We start from the raw sequence: 19037 nt of genomic DNA, 5'->3' as shown, positions 1-19037 counted from the left end.
TTGCAGCCATTTGCACTTTTTAAGTCTTGCATGTTCTTTCTAACCATCCACTTGGGGAATTTTGCATGAACAATATAATTTGGTATAATAAAATTATATACTCTATGTAATAGGTACAAGCGTGATCAATTAATTTATAACTTACCAGACTTCATGTTATTTATTTTTAAACTAACTCCAGCGAAAACTTGGTTGAGATGATCATTTTCTGGACCAGTGCACAATAATTCTCTTGCACTAGTTCATTCACAGGTCCTAAGGGAGAAAGCAAACAAAAGATCTTATATTAACAAGAAAACGTAGGCCTGCTCGAGCTCACCGATCTTTGAGAAAAACTCAAAAATCTGAAAGTTTCATTTGACAAGCAACCAAGCATGGAGACCTTTTATTTATCTTTCAGATAATAAATCACCAGAAATAGTCATACATAGCTATTCCTGTATCCATATGACTGACTCCGTGCTTAAGTGGGCACATTCCTATCTCTCAAACTAAAGCACAACGTTACTTGAAACTACCGTGCGGACCTTGCAGAAGAACACAACAACATAACATCAATATGCATCTGCTCAACGGAGAGGGGACAGAAATATGAACTTTTTTTTTTTGGGGTTGGGGTGGGGTTGGGGGGGGGGGGGCAATTTTATTGTCAGCTTTTCTATTGAACAGCTGAGGAGAGGGCACTGCTGACTATTTCGTGAGAACACGGAGGAAGAATCACTAACTATTACAGGGACTCATCTTCATGATGAAGATACAAGCCAAAACCAAAGCGAGCACAGACTCGACAAAAGGCTAGTTCTTCTGCTGCTGCAACAGGATCCTCGAACCGAATATCATTTAAAGACACTGTACCTGTAGACTCTCTGTGTGCCTGCACCAGGGAAGCAGATGTAAGAATGAAAAGGTCAAAGTTGATCTAGATTCTAGAAAAAATTGCTTAGTCAAAACAACACAACAAAAACAACGATGATGACGAAAAACAAAGCCTTTATCCCAAATTTTTTTGGGGTCCGCATCATATACATAGAGATCCGATTACGCTAGTTGTCAGATACCTAATACATACCACTTCACTTTTTCTTCATATTTCACTGGCAAGCATCGGCCCTAAAGGTAAATGTACAAGTCAATACTCTTCTTGGCTTGTATACTAACTATAGTGGCCAAAAAGTTGCCTCAGAATTGCTTTACGCCGGATTTTTCAAGCGAAAATCAAGCTTTATGTGGACTCAGACAAGGCAAGATTCTTGTTGCAACACCTAGTCAATCCTAGAATATCACTGGATAATGACGAGGCAACTTCTATCAAGAATAGCGCATAGCTTTTGTGTGGATATAAATATAGCTATATGGATGAAGTCAATGAACAAAAGCTGCCGATGAAAATAATACTGAAACTTGAAAACAGTGAGAAAAGCATGTCCTCATGAAAGCAACAAAAACCAAGCATTTGACATAGTTTGCTGACAATGAAGGTTGCTAATGAGAGTATTATGAGATGAAATGGGACTGCATTAAATTGAGAGAAAAATAAAAATAGTAACTAGAACCATGACATTTGTAAGATCATGATAATGTAATTCTTAATCTGTAGTAAGTTTAATTATGTTGGTTTGTGTATGTGATAAGGGGACTTGAGGTAAATGATACTTTTCACATCTATGAATTTTACTCTGGATTGAATTTTAGAAACTAAGATTAACAGATTATTATAAAGATGTTTTCAATAAAGCAATGATATCTTTCTGTTGCAGAAGTAGACTATGCATAGTATATAACGTTCGCGGCAGTTGATAGAAATTTTCCATAATTGATAGTTGATCCAGGCATCCAGCCAATACGCAGGTCTGGAAGTAGATTGTCCTAACCCAGGTATGACCTCTATGTATAAATAATAAAATATGAAGTCATATACATCAACAGGAATGAGTTTGCAGAAGGTACCTCTCCATCAGATCCTCGTATTGTAAGACGATAAAGCACTGTCACACTTCCATTGTCTGTGTACATAACACTCCTTATCTCCCCACACCAACCTGGAGAATACAACCATTAGGAAAATAAACTTTAAAGTACTTCCATAACTGGCGTTGGCATGTAAATTGGCATCTCATATACGTTAAGGAAGAAAAGCCCTCCATTCAAGAGAAAAGATAGCAATATTCAGAGATATTGTTAGGAAAATATTTTGATGGAATTTGCCAACCCTAATGATTTTAAACAGTGTATGTTGCAAAAAATGTAAGTCTTGGTCATGCAAATGATAAGCGTAAAAGGTGAAAACATCATTAGCCTTCGCATATAAAGTAAAATTCAACACAAATGTGGCATTTTACATGGAGCATTCTGGAGAGCAGCCACGGTAAAATTGAAATCACTAACAATTGAGATTAGGTGTCTCTCATTCAATTGAGTGCAAATTTGGTGCTACAAGTTGGTTTTTGTCGCACTTAAAATAGAAAGAAACATGGTAGTTGGTCAAATATGTTTAGATCCAAGACTCGAAAGAGTAACACTTTGTTTTACCCATTCCATGTTTTACCCACAGTATACTATCGCTAGCTCTCATGTCTTGCCAATACTAGCAGCACGCAAGGGGTCTGCTGTCGTTTTTCTCTTAGATACTCCAGTGATTAAAGCTTGGGTAGGATAATAAATTTTCTTGATTAGAATGGAGGGTTCTCCTCTTCACTCATCGTGGGTTCTATGTATACCCATTCACATATAAGGGCTATCACATAGAGCTATCTTCATGAAACTGGAAGCCACAGATATCTTAATAGAAAGAGCAACTGATTAAAGATGTAACTCCTTTACTACCGCAAGCAGAAAAAAAAGCAACTACCTGAGGTATTCTGCAGAAGTCACAGCAAACACCCTCTTCATATATTTTAGAAAGACAGCTCTAAAACCCAGAAGAATCGTAATCACTTAACAAGGGTACATGCTAGATCGCATCATAACATGCTAAGTCCAAAGTTAAACCTTCGAAAGGTCATGCATTCACGCATCCCGATAACCACGCAGGTTTCGGATCATACGCTAAGCAAAAAACTACACCTGCAGTTTCACTGATTGTAGTATTGCGAAAACGACGAGGAAAGCAACAACCCAACATTTCTCGTGGTTCTAAGAGTTCCCTTCTAGTTTCAAGGGGTACGCAAAATTTGATCAAAAGGAATGCCTACTCAGTATAAATTTACAGGTACAGAAGTTTACCGGGGGCGTAGAAGCTCAGCATTCTGTTAGCATGGTACCTACACACAAAAAACCAGCACCCTTTAATTTTAGTCCCATTACCAAACAGACTTTGGGGGCAAAAAAAGAAAAGAAAAAGAAAAGAAAAAGGGGGAATTGTAAGGTTAATAAGTACCAAGGGATGGACTTTTCCTGGTGATTGATGATGTTATCAGGGACTCTCTTGTTGAGATCCCTGAGAATCTCAGCCAAAGGGCGAGTGAGGCCAGAGGTGGCCTTGTCCAAAGGAACCACGTACTTTGAATTATTAGGAACCTCCTTTTTCCCTCCGTTGCTGCTCTTTTCCACCGACGCTGCAGCTCTGACCGCCATCGAGACCCGCGAAGACCGACGGCCACCCGGATGCAGGGTTTTGGTCTCCGCCGGCGAGGCTGGTTTGGACGCGACAGAGGCGACCGTGAACGCGCCGGTGATGGCGGACATAGCTGAGGATATCTATATGAATATTATGATTTTTTTTACCCACCCACTCACCCACCCACCCGTCCGTTGCGACTCCACCAACCTCCCTTCTGACTTTACGCCGGTCCATCAACAACCCGCCTACTACCGCTTTAGATTTCCTTTGCTGGTTTTTGAATACTACTCCCATCTTAATTTGTGGACCCGGTCCCTCACAACTAGTGAAATTGCCTTTGCGGGCCTGAACTGGTAGTAGTACCGGCGGCAAATATAAGAATCGCGGGAATGGTTTGAGGAGCTGATTTTAAAATATTAAGGCACAAGGGAAGAATATCTAAAAAAAAGGAAGAAAAAAAAACCGCTCCTCCTTTTTGGTATAATAATAAGAGGAATTTCTCATTCGTATCATAGACATCTCCTCTGTCCTAGTGTACTTCTCGCTGTGTGCTCCGTTTAGGTCGTTCTTGCTAATAAGCGCGTGCCTGTATCCGGCTCACAGCACGAGCATCTAAATTATTTACCGTACTAGAAGCGAAGGGAAAGCAAAAATATGATCTCATAAGGAAAGATAATACACTACAAACTAGGCGAAATACTTCACGAGGATGTCCAGTGGCAATAGTTGAGTTTTTAATAAACTTATATCAAAACTCAAGGAACCAAGATAAATATCGAGGCGAGAAGAATTCCGTACGCAGCCTGCCTCTGGTTATGCCCTCTTGCTCGGTGAAGACGAAGGTAAAAACACCAGGAGGTTATGCCTTAAAGCTAGACCGAGTCCAAGATAAGTAGGAGGGGAAGGGTACCTACTTCTATCTAGATAAACCTGTGCGTACAGGTACTAACATAAGTAAACTAGACAAAGAAGACCAAGCATGGGCATATGATGCAGCCAGCTCCATAAGCTTATACAAGTGAGGGAAGAATACATCGCTCCAAGCTTGAGACTGGGAGTTGCCGCCTGTTGAAATACACCATCTCTATGTAGTTGCATCTTTCTTAGTTACATCATAACTCCCATCGCATTTTCAAAGATTTTCTAACAGCCACTTCCAATGCCGGTACGGTACTAATCACCGGCATGTTCGAACAAATGCACTGTCGAAATATCGAACAGATGCTTCTTTAACTTCTACTGTCCGAGTTCAAAAAAAAAATCTGTCTCAGTCGGCATTCGTCGATTATGAGGTCTGACATCTGTATTATATACAAACTCTGTCCCGAGTAATAAAACTTTTATGGACATTTGACTTCAGCTGGCCTAGTTTTCACGTTACATCCAAAAATAGTTTCCATGGAAGTAAACGCGATCGTCCCCTAATTGCAGCAAATAAGAATCATCGGGATCCATTCAAAGTCCGCCTTCATGGATACATTTCAAGGATACCTACAGAAATCCACAGATGAAATCTCATGAGGATAGAGACAATTAAGCCTGAAGACTTTCTAGATATCCAATTAAATATACCTACTAAAAAAGGAAAACCTATCAGTTGCTTACCATTTTCAACCCGTATACTGATGGATGGGATTGGAAACAGTGTTGTTAGTAGAGACAGCATTGCAACCTACGGAATGATCTGGTGCAGTATTTCCATTTGTATAATAATTAGATAATTCACTTCCCTGAACAGCATTGACAAGCTGATGGAGCCTCCCATCCTCAGTTACAAGAGAAGGTGCAGGTTGCCCTGAAGCAGTTGGCTGATAATAATTTTGCCCCGCCACAGTTGGCTGATAATAATATTGTGCATTTGGCTGGTAATAATTCTCTGTAGTTTTCTGATAATAGTTTCCCGCCGATGGCTGACAATATTCTTCATAGTTTTCTGGAATTGGCTGGTAATAGTTTTGCCCTGATACAGCTGGCTGACCAAGATTTTGCACTGATGCAGTTTGCTGATGAAGATTTTGCCCTGGTGCAGTTTGCTGATGAAGGTTTTGCACTGATGTGGCTGGCTGATGAAGATTTTGCACTGATGCAGTTTGCTGATGAAGATTTTGCCCTGGTGCAGTTTGCTGATGAAGGTTTTGCACTGATGTGGCTAGCTGATGAAGATTTTGCACTGATGCAGTTTGCTGATGAAGATTTTGCCCAGGTGCAGTTTGCTGACGAAGGTTTTGCACTAATGTGGTTGGATGATGAACATTTTTCCCTGATGCAGTTGGCCGATGAAGATTTTGTCCTGAATGATGATCTTTCCCTGATGTAAGTGACTGAGTAAGATTTTTCCCTGATGCACTTGGTTGGTGAAGATTTGTCCCAGAAGTAAGATTTTGCGCTGATGGAGGAGGATGAAGATTTTGCCCCAATTCGGTTGGCTGATGAATATTTTGACCGGATGCAGTCGGCTGATGAAGATTTTGCCCTGAAATCAGATTTTGACCTGACACAAGAGGCTGATAATTTTGCCCTGATGTAGTTGATTGATGAAGGTGCTGCACTGATGACGGGGGAGGCTGATAAATTTGTCCCGATGCAGTTGGTTGATGAAGATTTTGCGCAGATAAAGTAGGTTGATAATTTTGCCCTGCAGCTGTAGAGTACCTGGCATAATCATGCCCTGATGAATAAGGTGATCCCCCCAAACTTTGCCCAACTGGGCTTTGATAAACTGCAGTTCCGTGCCATACACCTGCTGACCCATACAGATTTCTTGCTTGAAGCCCTGGAAAAAAATCAACAATCAGTCACGTTAGCAGTTAGCAGCTTTAAAATCATTGGAGATGCATCTGAATCGTTCAGAAAAAATTCTTCCTGTTTCTAGAATTCGTCTAATTGAGCGAGAGAATGTACCATGAGATGCTTTGGCAGAAACAGACTTGTCAGTTGCAAGAGAGCCATTGTAGTCATATTTGGAACCCAGAACAGGAGAAATTCCTTGCTCTTCGGTTAGTCTAACTGATGGCAGAAGAGGACCATGTGCTGCCTCAGCTGAAGAAGGCTTGAGCAGTTTAACTTGATTATCTTGTTTTCTCAATGGCCCCTTATCAAACTTTCTCTTATTATTCATGTCCTGCAATTTCTGTTGGCATTTCAAAATCCGTTGTTCGCACTTGGCGATCTTTTCATCTATCTTGAGACCAGCAAACTGACTAGACTCAAGCTTGTGATATTCAAGGCATTTGACAACCGACCTTAGTGCAGCTACTTGTTTTTCATTGGCTTCTTTCTATATAAAAACGGATTAGAATTTGTCATTGAAATAACTTCCCAAGGGTAGTATAAGTATAAAATTCTTTTACCAATATCACACATTCAATATCACTTTTCCAGAAAGCATTTTCCTTGATATTTGATGCCTAAGTAGACCATCCAAGCCAAAAAAAACTAATTTAGTGTTATGATATATAACACAGTACTTCCAACATCAGTTTCAGCTTGTAATAACTATTGACATCCTCATCTGCTCCCAGTTCCATTCTAAGAGGTAAAGGTATACACATACTTAAAATATCTTCCAGGACAAGTAAATAACTCCTGGGGTACATTGGAAAGTTCAAAGGAAATAAATTGGAAGAGGCCTTTCCTTTATGAGATAGTTATAGAAGTAGGTCTATCTTCTAAAAATGTCCAAGGAGATACAGAGAAGAACAGTTTCATTCCAACAAGGTTAGATAAAAAGGAACAGGAAAAAATATATTTAGACGTGCACCCCTACAGAGCATAGAAAGAGAGGAGTTTATTATTATTATTATTATACAGAGTGAATTATCAACTATCGTTTTACTATAAATAAAAAAATACGAGGAAACAATATGTGCTACATGAGAGACGCTTGCAAGATGAAAAAAGTGGAGCATAGCCTATATAGGAAGTTCCAAGTAAGAAGAGCTTTGACACGAAACCTTGCCCGAGATACATGCTACACATTGTTTGTTAGTACCTAATAATATAAACCTGACATAACCCATATCCAACTTATTAACGACATTACTACATATATATACGTTCTCACGCACAGGAATATCCATTGCTGATGGTAGAAAGGCATGCGAAGATAAAGTTGGACAGTCCATGAACCCCAATTTCAGGTCTCATTCATTGCCTTATAAGGATCCAGTTTGGATGAAATCAGACTTAATGCATCCTGATGTATAGATATATATGTATATATGCATGTACATGTGTGTGTGTGTGTGTGTACACACACACAAGCGCACAGACACACACATATATACTATACGGGGAAGGCTTATTTGTTCCTAGAACATAACTAGCTTAATTATGCCCACTTGTAAAAACGTGTATTATGCAATGAAATTGGAGATCAACACCATTCATCTTGATCTGCACGTCTTAAAAGGTCTACAAATAAAAAATCATACACGTTGAGCATATATTACACATGCATCAAGTGGTCAAAAAAAATAATGGATTCCTAACAAACCAACAACATATACCTCTTGATGGAATATTCCAATGGATGATCCGCTCCATTCATCATAATATAAATGTCTCAAAACATCTATTAACAAAAATCATGATGTTTTAATACTTCTAACACATATTTGTCATTGTCTCTATAGTTATATCACCGTAAAACCATTAATTTTTACAATCATTTGATGCATAAGCAACTATAAACCAATAAGCCTAATTTTTTGTTTACATACTATCTAAGACATATAGATCGAAATGAATGGAGCAAATCGAGTAAATTGATTGCATATAACGTACTTTCGAAGGTGGGCATAACCAAGCTAGTTTCATTGTAAGAAAACTACCAATATTTGGTTAATATTTAGTCACATTTTAAGAGGTAATACACCATACTACTTGGACGAGCATTCTATTATCAGTTATTCTAAAAGAAAGGAGCACTTACCAGTGACTTTAATGAAGATTGACTTTGAGTTTCTATTCTTTCTTCTACTCCAACTTCACAGGTCCTTTTCACAAGCAATACTAACAAAGGAAGAGGTGGAAAATTTTCTTCCAGTCCGAATGTACAGACAAGGTCAACAGCTTCAACTAGCATTCTCTTTGCTATCAGATGTTTAATGACATCTGCAATATATAAGGTAAGATACTAATATGTGATCTATAATTGAATAGATAAAAGGAAAAGTAATAGTAGATAGAAGGCAAATGATCAGTCCCCAAGGAAAAGTAATAGTAGATAGAAGGCAAATGATCAGTCCCCAAGAGATTCAAGAACGAGCCGTTTTTTCTGCTCATATTCACACGCCAACACCCATGGTTTATATGCCCATACAGTATACAAAACCATTAATGAATATGTGGTGAATTCTGACACTACAAAAGTGTTCAATTTTACACTAACTCACACGTGCATGATTGTTTGGTTCATTTGGCTATTTGGTTAACCTATAGTCCATGGATGACGAATGTGCTTTTCTATGCCAAATCATACATTTCAGCTCTACTGAGAGGGGTTGTTTCATTTGCTTATATTCACATGCCAATACTCAAGGGTTATATGCTCATGGGAAGTATACAAAACTATTAAGGAATATGCATGAATCCTGGAGCAATTCAATGAGTACCAAAGTGTTAAATTTAATATCAAGTCCAATTCAAACATGCATTATATGCATGATTATTGGTTCCCTCTGGCTATTTGGTTTACATATAATTCCTGGATGATGAATGTGCTTTTCTATATCGAATCTTTCATCTTAGGAAATGGAGTTGTTTCTTTCATTCTATTAAAACTAATATTTCAGAATTTTTGTTTTTATATGTTATTAGGAATAGTGTTATGACCGCAATTGTTTGGCTGTGTTCTTCACAATGAGGAATTATCTGAAGGAGGCGTGGGTGAGGGGATTGATTTTGCAATCTTAGGCGGTCCATTCAGACTTATGAGCTAGTTTAGAGTATTTTTCTATAGTGAAACTCAATGTTCTGCTACTCTAATGATTTCCTTAATTAGTTGATAGTGTTTTATGAATATACTGACAGGAATTTATAGTGTCTTGATAATTTATATGTAATCGAATAAATTTATGCATCTCGATTCGTGATGTTATCTATGTGTGGATATTTTGGTTTATACTAGTTTTAGACGTGTGGGCGATGTGACACACTTTCTCTTTCTTTCTTCCTTGATTTCTTTTGTAAACAGGGAATTGCAAACATTTATATTTAACAGGGGAAACATTGTTAAATCTTAAATATTAGTAAGCATTCAGAAATTCATTTTTATTTTGATTCCTACAAGATGCTAGTGCAATTTTATTGTTAGGTTTTTAAGTATATCCAAGCTAATAACTAGTCTTAATATACTTCTATAAAACATACCATTAAAGTATATTATTATTTATTAACTATTTAATTTCTCAAATTATGTAACTATTATTAATTATGTTCTATGTAACATTTGAATGTTTATGATGTTGTAAAAACAATATTATGAAAACCTATTCTCACTTTTGAATAAAGAATACAAAAGTGGAAATGAAAATGAATTTGTTATTCCCGCTTCATATCCTAATGTCATGCAAATATGAGAATAAGAATTCCTTATAGCTTCTATTTCATTCCATTCTTTGTTTTAATCAATTCTCACTTAACTTTGTTCCTGCTTGACAAAAAAATGTGTTCAATCCATAACTTTTCTCTGTGAATGTTTATTCTCACAAAATGTGAGAATAAGCATTCTTAGGAATTGGGCATTCTGACTTAAAAACTGCTCATCTTTGGTACGCAAGAATGAAAACTTGGAATAAGCATTTCATTCCAACCCATGTACTAAACGAGGTGGAGATAACAGAGATGTTAGGATCATTGTAAGGAATCACATCCGACTCTTGCTCTGCAAATAAGCCAAAAAATGAAAAGAACCGTGATCCAAACTTTCAAATAAATTAACAAGTATTGTACAAAAGAAGGACAAAGCTACATGAATTGTAGAGAAAAGGGAAAGTTCTGTTTATTGATCTTCATAATATCATACCTATGATATCCTATATATACAAATGAGTTGTTATACAAGAGAAGCACTAGTGGTTACATAGAGTTAGGATAAGTGATCACAATATCAATAACAACAATATTTGATAATATCATCAAATATCTAATAATATCATCTAAAAATATCTAACACTCTCCCTCAAGCTAGAGCATATATATTATATATACATAACTTGTTACACATAAGAACCAAATAACTAGATGAATGAACTTTCAAGCAGCAGCCAGAAAAGCATAACATGAAGAAAAGCAACTCAACCAGAGATAAGTGATAACTATGGCACAAGACGAGCCCTACTAAAGCTGCATCGAGATCACAAGAAAAATCCTCGCTTTTGCGATCTGCAGTAGACAACCGAAACAATGGTATACAACTATATCAGTATTAAGAGACCATTGACATAAAGATAAAGTTTAATAACCCTATATCAAGTCTAGAAGAAACTCTATGTGGATTAGCCTGTAGAAACCGGTTAGCTAGAAGATATCCTAGGCAGGTCAACTAGAAGAAGTCTTAAGCTGTTTAGCGAGAAGAAATGCTAAACGAGTCAACAGAAAAAACCCTAAGCAGATCAGCTAGTAGGTCTGGTTAGCTAGTATAAACCCTATGCGGATTTCAAAAGACTCCATTCTTTCCTTAGATGGGAAGGTTTCTCATGCCTATGAGTTTTATCATCTTTCTATGATATCAACTTCTACATTAAGCTCAAAAAAATTTACCTCATCCTTTTTAGCAATATAAACATGAATTCTAGCAGTTGGATCTCCAAGAAAAAGTCGAATACGATACAATCCGAAGAATGAAGATCTTCACATAGCCAATGTACTACTGCTATAACTCGAACCATGCATTTAGACCTCTTTAGTGGCCTATCATGAATGGTTTCCATTAACATCGCAAATGAAATAATCTCGTCGTTGTACTCGGTCACAATAATTTAAGGGAAGCAAGTCAAAGACACTCGTATTAAGTTTGAAGTAATCAATTTCTTATACGTTCTTTCGTGATGTTTAACATTTTCATTTTCATCAGAAAAACTAAAAGCTTTACTCTTTTTGGGATCCATAACACCTATCAAAATATCTGACCATAATCAACAAGTGATATTACAAAAATTTGCTCATGATTCGCCTTACAAATTGAATATATATTCAAAATGATTTGGTGTAGTTATTCTAAACATGGTGCCAATATGTGAAAATGAACTTATATTCTCTTGACAAAAATAATAGCTCAGGATGTAATGTAAGCGAATTATCCTTTTTCATATTTAAGTTTGACTTAAAAGTTATAGAAGGCGTGCTAGTACTTTCCTATAAAAAATTAATCCATCATCACTAGAAATTCTGCAAACATGGATAAACTTGCAGATGATATTACAAACTTTTCAATCTTCTAGATCCTTGAAAAGTAATAAGTTAACTGCATTCTGTTGACAATTTCCATTTGTTGGTAACTTTCGAGTGATAATGTACGAAGTAGATGTAAATATTCGCTCATATAAATAGTAGTTCGAAAATTTTCAGAGGTTTCATAAGGAATAACACCTATACTACCTCCACTTCAAACAATGCAAACGAGAAGCGCTTGTTAAAGCACAATAGGTCTCTCTAATATGAAAATACGCCTTTACATTATGAAGATAGCTTATGCTTCCCTAGACCAGTAAAGCTGCAACTGTCAAAGCAAAAATATTTACAGACATTGAGAATTGACAAGAACAGATAGTGAGCCTCAAGATAATGTAATAATCAGTGCCTCTGCTCATTCTCGGAATCTTAATCACTGCTACCGTCGTAAACACATTAGTTCTAGTGCTTAAGTTATCTCTCATCATGAAATTAGAATATATGTGTTCATCATTCTTATTGATCTTTTATCAACCTTTTAGAGGATCATTTCGCAAAATTTTGGTTTTTGTTCTCCCTTATCTTGTACTAGTAACCCTTACACCACCCTACACACTAACAAACGAAACAGTCTTGTAGCCGTAGTCAATCACAGTAATTTGAGGAGTTTAAAGTAATCAAGTCAAAGACATTCGCCCTAAGTTTGAAGTAATCTGTTTCTTACATCCTTTTGCAATGTTTAGCATTTTCATTTTCATCAGAAAAAATAAAAACTTTCCTTTTTTAATTCCATAGCACCTATCCGTATCTTTGATCATAATCAACAAGTGACATAAAAACTTTTTTAGGATCCATGACATCTATCAAAATATCTGATTGAAGATACTTGTGTTGCTATTTTGAATATATGTAGGTTTTTGTTGGTGTATAGGAAGGATTAAGGGTTACTACTACAAGATGAGGGAGAACAAAAAATTAAACGCATATACTCTAATTTCACGACTGAGAGATAACTTAAGCACTAGAATTAATATATTCACGATTATAGCATGGATTAATGTTTCGAGAATGAGCAAAGATACTAATTATTACATCATCTTGAGGCTCACTATATGTTCTTGCCAATTTCGAGTGTCTACCAATGTTTTTGCTTTGACAGTTGCAGTTTACTGATCTATGTGAGACATAAGTTGTCTTCATAACATAAAGACATAATTTCATATAGGAGAGACTTATTGTCCTTTAGCAAGCGCTTCTCATATGCGTTGTTTGACCCAGATAGTATGGGTGTTGTTCCTTGTGAAACCTCTGAAAATTTTTGAACTACTAATTATATGAGTGAATATTTACATCTACTTCGTACATTATTGCTCGAAAATTACCAACGAATAGAAAACGTCAACAGGGTGCAGTTGTTAGCTTATTATTTTTCAAGGATCTGGAAGATTGAAAGTTTGTAATATCCATTGCATGGTTGTCCATGTTTATAGAATTCCTGGTAGTGATGGATTCACTTTTCATGGGACAATATTGAACCCCCTCCTATAACTTTTAAGTCAAACTTAAATACGAAGAAGGATAATCCGACTACATTACATCCTTAGCCATCACTTTTGTCAAGAGAAAGTATAAGTTTATTTTCACGTATTGGCACCATGCTTAGAGTAACTGCATCAAATCATTTTGAACATATATTTAATTTATAAGGTGAATCGTGGGTAAAATTTTGTAACATTACTTGTTAATTATGGTCAAATATTCTGATAGGTGTCATGGGTCCCACAAAGAATAAAATTTTTATTTTTTCTAATGAAAATAAAAATGTCAAACATTACGAAAGAATGTATAAGAAACATATTACCTCAAAGGCTCAAACTTAGTATGAGTGTCTTCAACTTGCTTGCTTTAGACTATTTAAATTATTATGACCGACTATAACTACGAGACTGTTTCATTTGCGACCTTGATGGAAATCGTTTATGATAAACCACTAAAAAGGTCTAAATGCATGGTTAGAGTTGTAACAGTCAAGGTTTTAAATGTCGGTTATCGGGGATTTATCGGACGGTCAAAATCCTTATCGGATAGCGGAAATCGGAGATATATCGGGGATAAGTAATATTTATCGGAGTAATATACTAGCAAATAATAAACAAACATAAGCTTGAAAAAAATATAATGTTAGTCAAAATAGAATAATAAACAAGCAAATAATAAGATAACATCAAGAATGAAGAACCATCTACGTATCTACATAATTATTGTTTAATCATGAGATTCATGAACTAACTTACTAAGTTGATATTTAGTAGTTATGAGCCATTATCAATATCCATAAACAAACATCAGCTAATTACCAATCAACCAATTTCCAAAAGCAACAAATAGCTCATAATTTGTAAACATTTGAAGAGCAAATTCAAAAGAAAGTAAAAGCTCCCAAATCCTAAATCGGCCGATAAAGCCGATATTTAGAGCCTACTTATCGGCCGATAAGTGCCTTTATCGCCGATAACTCGCCGATAAACCTCCAAAAACGATAATCGATTAAAAATCCTACTTATCCTAGCGGAAAGCTCCCAAATCCGATAACTCGGCGATAATATCGGATTATCGACCGATATTTAAAACCATGGTAACAGTTATACATTAGCTGGGTAAGGATTTTATTCTTGAATTGTGTTGTGTTAGACTTTCTCTTGGAGATCCAATTGCTAGAATTCATGCTTATATAGTTGAAAAAGACTTGCTAAAAATTTTTGTGCTTGATGTAAAATCTGAAATCATAGAAAGATTATGAAATTTTTAGCCAAGAAAAATCTCCCCACTAAAGGAAACAAGGAAATTCCTAGAAACCCGCCTAGGGTTTCTATTGGCTAACCAGCTCAAGATTTCTACTATGTGACACATTTTGGGTTTCTTTTGTTGATTCGCCTAACGTTTTTTCTAGCTGACCCGCCTAATATTTCTTTCAGTTGACTTCCCTATGATCTTTTATGGCCAACCCGCATAGAGTTTCTACTGGCTGATTCGCCTCGGGTTTCTTTTTAAACTTGACATGGATATATAAAACTTAATTCCTATGTCAAGAATCTCTTACTACTGATATGATTGTTTACTACTACTTTGGATGTCTATTGTTGAACACAAAAGTAATGATTATTCTTCTAATCACGATACGATTTTACTAGCTCAAGTTATCTCTGGTTGAGAATATATTTATTCTTGATATTATGCTTTTCTAGCTATTTTGTTAAAGTTCATTCATCTAGTTATTTTGTTGCTATGAGTAACAGCCTAACAGGCTGTGCATATACAATATATACGCTCTAACTTGAGGGATAATGTAAAATATTATTAGATGATATTATTAAATATTATTGTTCTTAATCTTTTGATCACTTATCATTATTCATTTCTATGTAACCGCTCCTGTTTATCCTGTATGACAACTCATGTGTGTGTATAGAGGATATCACATGTATGCTATTAAGAATATTAATAAATAGAACATTCACTTTCCTCTCCAGTTCACATAGTTTTGTCCTTTGCAATAATTATTATTTTATTTAAAAGATTGGAATGAGGTTTTTTTTCCTATTTGGCTAATCTGCAGAGCAAGAGTCAAATGTGATTCCTTGCAATAATTCTAACATCTCTACTATCTACATCTTGTTTGGTACACGGGCTAGAATAAAATGTCTATCCCAAGTTCCCATTCTTGCGTACCAAACGCGAGCATTTTCTTAAGTCAGAATGCCCTACTCTAAAGAATCCTCATTCTCACATTTTGCAGAATAAACATTCACAAAGAAGAGTTAAGGGATGAGCATCTTTTTTTATAACATAGTGAAGTGAGAATTGAGTGAAATAAGATATGGAATGGAATAAATATGATAAAAAAAATGCTTATTCTCATTCTTATATTTGAATAACAAAAGGATATGAAGCAATATTTTAAAAAGCCTCCGGCTTGCCCGCCTAGGTATACGCCTATGCCTAGGCGGTACCTAGGATGTCTGCTTAGGTCTTAGGACTTTCTAGGATAGCGCAATCTGCCTATTGGACTGAAACCTTTAGGTCTTGATCGTTATTTCCTCCGTTACAACCTCCACGTCCTCCAATTATGAACATCTCCTCTAACCTCCAATTATGAACATCTCCTCTGACCTTTAGAAAAACCTCCGCCATTACCACTTAAACGGAAAAGAAAATCCACCTAGGCGCTAGTCCGACAACTAAGCTCTCTATAACATTGGTAGACTATTAATATTGTAATTAAAAATTAAAAAATGAAAACCGCCTAGGTGTCTAGGCTCTAGGCATAGGTCCAACGCCTAGGATGCCTAGCGCTTTTGGTAACCTTGATATGAAGCGAGAATAACAAACTCATTTTCACTTGCACTTTTGTATCCTTTGTTCAAAAGCAAGAATTGAATGACAAATGAGACTGAAAGGAAATTTTTATAAGACAAGTTATAAGACCAACAATGCTTTATGGATCAAAAAGCGGGACAGTTAAGCCAAAATTTACAAAAAGATTGCAGCAGAAATAAGAATAAGATGGTCTTGTGGAGATATATAAGAAATGTACATCCTTAGAAGATTAGGTGCTACTTCTATCGCATATGAAATGAGGAAGAATCAGTTGACATGGTTTTGTCATGGTTGAGAAAAGTGTAATAATTTAGTTAATGGGGTAAAGTGATCTAGAACTAGACCTAAAAGAACTTAGGTGGAAGCCATTCATAAGGATATGGTAATATTTAACTTAACGGAAGAGATTGCCCAATATAAAAACTTAAATACTATGATTAAAGTGACCCACCCTAAAAGTTTGGGATAAACACTTGGTGATTGTTGTTGTTATTGTCGGTATGAACTATGCTGGGATAGCCATATTAAAGAAAGAACGAAGGCTCAAGTCCCCAAGAGAAAAAAGCCACGGGCATTACCTTGAACCTTCTGAACAAGAATGGTTGAGCGGCGCAGAACATCCCCATTCTTCGCCAAATTACACAATCTCAGAAGAGTGTACAGTTCCTTTGCTTTGAACTCTACAGGCACCCCGAAGGCCGCAACCAGAAGAACAAGCCCGAGAGCATCCACAGCGCTTGCAGACTCAATCCCTCCCTCACTAATAATCCTTTTCCTCCATGAAATTGCAGCATCCATAGCGCCTCCCTTAACTGACTGTGACGATGCCGAAGCCACAGGACACCCCGCAATCAAATAGAACTCCAGCAGTAGAATCCCAGCACGACGGCAATTAATGGCATTAGAATCTCCATGTTCGTAGGCCTTGCATCCCTGCAAATAGAACTTGCCCATTGCTTCAAGAACTAATTTTTCAGGGACGAAGGCCAGCTTGAGGGCCTCGGGGACCTCCCGACGGAGGCGATCAATCTCGGATAAGTGGGTCATGATGTACTTGCGGAGGGCTTTGGGGGCGTTGGAACGGCAAAGGCTTTCGACCTCGGAGTCCTGCCTTTCGGCAACCGGCAAAGATGCTTCGGGTTCGGGGGTTTTGACGGCATTGAGGGAGGAGTTGGTGGGGGTTTTGATGGTGGAGACGGCATCAAGGGAGGAATTGATGGAGTCTAGGGTTTGGTGGAGGGAGTTGTAATCGAGGAGGAAGTCGGAGAGAGCGCCGTGGAGGGATTTGAGGTTGGTGATGGATTCGGGGACCGAGGGCTTCGGTTTCTGATTAGGGTTAGGGTTTTGGTCTTCTTCTTCCTCCTCTTCTTCAGAGACTTCGACGTATTCAATTTCTTCTTCCTCCTCGACTTCTTCTACCTCCTCTTCAACCTCTTCCTCGACTTCTTCTTCGTCCTCCAACTGGGATGGCGACATGGATGAAAAAGGAACCCTAGGATCGCCGCAGAGACAGACAGAATGGGATCAGAAAATAAAAACGGTTACTAGAAAGCGTTTTTCTCCCTTTTCTTTCTTTCTTATTCTGTTATTATTATTATTATTTATTTTTTGAACAAGTTTCGTGTGGAGAATTATAAATATTGAATATTTATCACGAATTTCTTTTGACAATTAAAGTAGGTAAATAAATTGCTTTCTATTTTTTTCACCTGAAAAAGTTATAATCTATTTGTAGTATGATACATTTGATTTACTAGCAAAAGCATATATGACCAAACATAATTTAGGATTTAGAACATTGCACTATTTTTTGTTTTCAAAGTTTGTGTTTGAGAAATAAGATTTGGATTTGAAGTATAGATTTAAAATCAAAGGATTTGAAATCTAAAAATTTGAAATCCACATATTAACACATCACTTGTTTGGATAATTTTATTAGATGAAAGGCTTCCAAATCGTATATTTCAGATCTATTGTTTCGATTGCTTATTACACATGAATTTGGATTCGATATCCTTTCTTGACTATAATTAACAACTTGATATAATGTATTGTTATACTATCAAACATGATCAAATTCTGGAATAATGATAATAATATTAACTAGGCAACAATTTATATGTACCAAGATGTTCCCAATAATTCATCTCTTTCAAAAATATATAAGTTCTAACCAGAACAGAGTATATGTTTATTGATAGTTTAGTCTCTTTTTTGTTTGATATGTATCTTATCCCTGTTTTGCATTCTTATGTATTCTGCAACTGAACCTTCCTAAATAGCAATTAAGCAAATAATAATAGCTTTTCCAATCTTAAAAATTATAGGAAAGTATTAGGACATAAAATTTTACCAAGAAGCATGTTGCTCAGTTCACATGAGAAGCTGATGTCAAAAATACATGTAACTTTAATGTGACACAACACTATAAATAAAAATATATTGAAATTAATAACCAAACAGGGGCGGATTTACGGGGTTGTCATAGTATGCATATGACAACCCAAAACAATATGAATATGTAGCTGAGATGGTAAATTTCTTAAAATTTCTATTAGAGGTCGCGGGTTCGAGTGGTTTTGCATACCCTCAATTTTTTATTCATTCCTTTCATTAATTAGGCAATTCATGTTAAAAAACTAAAAGAGGCGGGAGCGGGGACACCTTTCCCCTTCCTTTACTGATCACGAATCACGATCACATCCCC

The 19037-nt window shown here is 36.4% G+C and overlaps 2 protein-coding genes across 2 annotated transcripts; both read right to left on the bottom strand.

Moving 5' to 3' along the window:
- Window positions 679–3715, bottom strand: LOC109837403 (DNA repair RAD52-like protein 2, chloroplastic). The gene is made up of 4 exons (XM_020405639.1): window positions 3377–3715; window positions 3223–3260; window positions 1948–2039; window positions 679–874 (listed from the first exon to the last, which is right to left on the bottom strand). Exons 1-4 carry the CDS (start codon window positions 3682–3684, stop codon window positions 728–730), a joined length of 585 nt encoding a protein of 194 aa, XP_020261228.1. The 5' UTR covers window positions 3685–3715; the 3' UTR covers window positions 679–727.
- LOC109837402 (protein FRIGIDA-like) lies at window positions 4200–17864 on the bottom strand. The gene is made up of 5 exons (XM_020405638.1): window positions 16909–17864; window positions 8493–8674; window positions 6461–6836; window positions 5165–6332; window positions 4200–5050 (listed from the first exon to the last, which is right to left on the bottom strand). The coding sequence occupies exons 1-4, from the start codon at window positions 17804–17806 to the stop codon at window positions 5170–5172; spliced, it is 2619 nt and encodes an 872-aa protein (XP_020261227.1). The 5' UTR covers window positions 17807–17864; the 3' UTR covers window positions 4200–5050; window positions 5165–5169.

The sequence above is a fragment of the Asparagus officinalis genome, chromosome 4, assembly GCF_001876935.1.
Source record: "Asparagus officinalis chromosome 4, Aspof.V1, whole genome shotgun sequence".
Classification (NCBI taxonomy): Eukaryota; Viridiplantae; Streptophyta; class Magnoliopsida; order Asparagales; family Asparagaceae; genus Asparagus; species Asparagus officinalis.
Note: the sequence above shows the minus strand (reverse complement) of the source record. Positions and strands in the feature narration are given on the sequence as shown.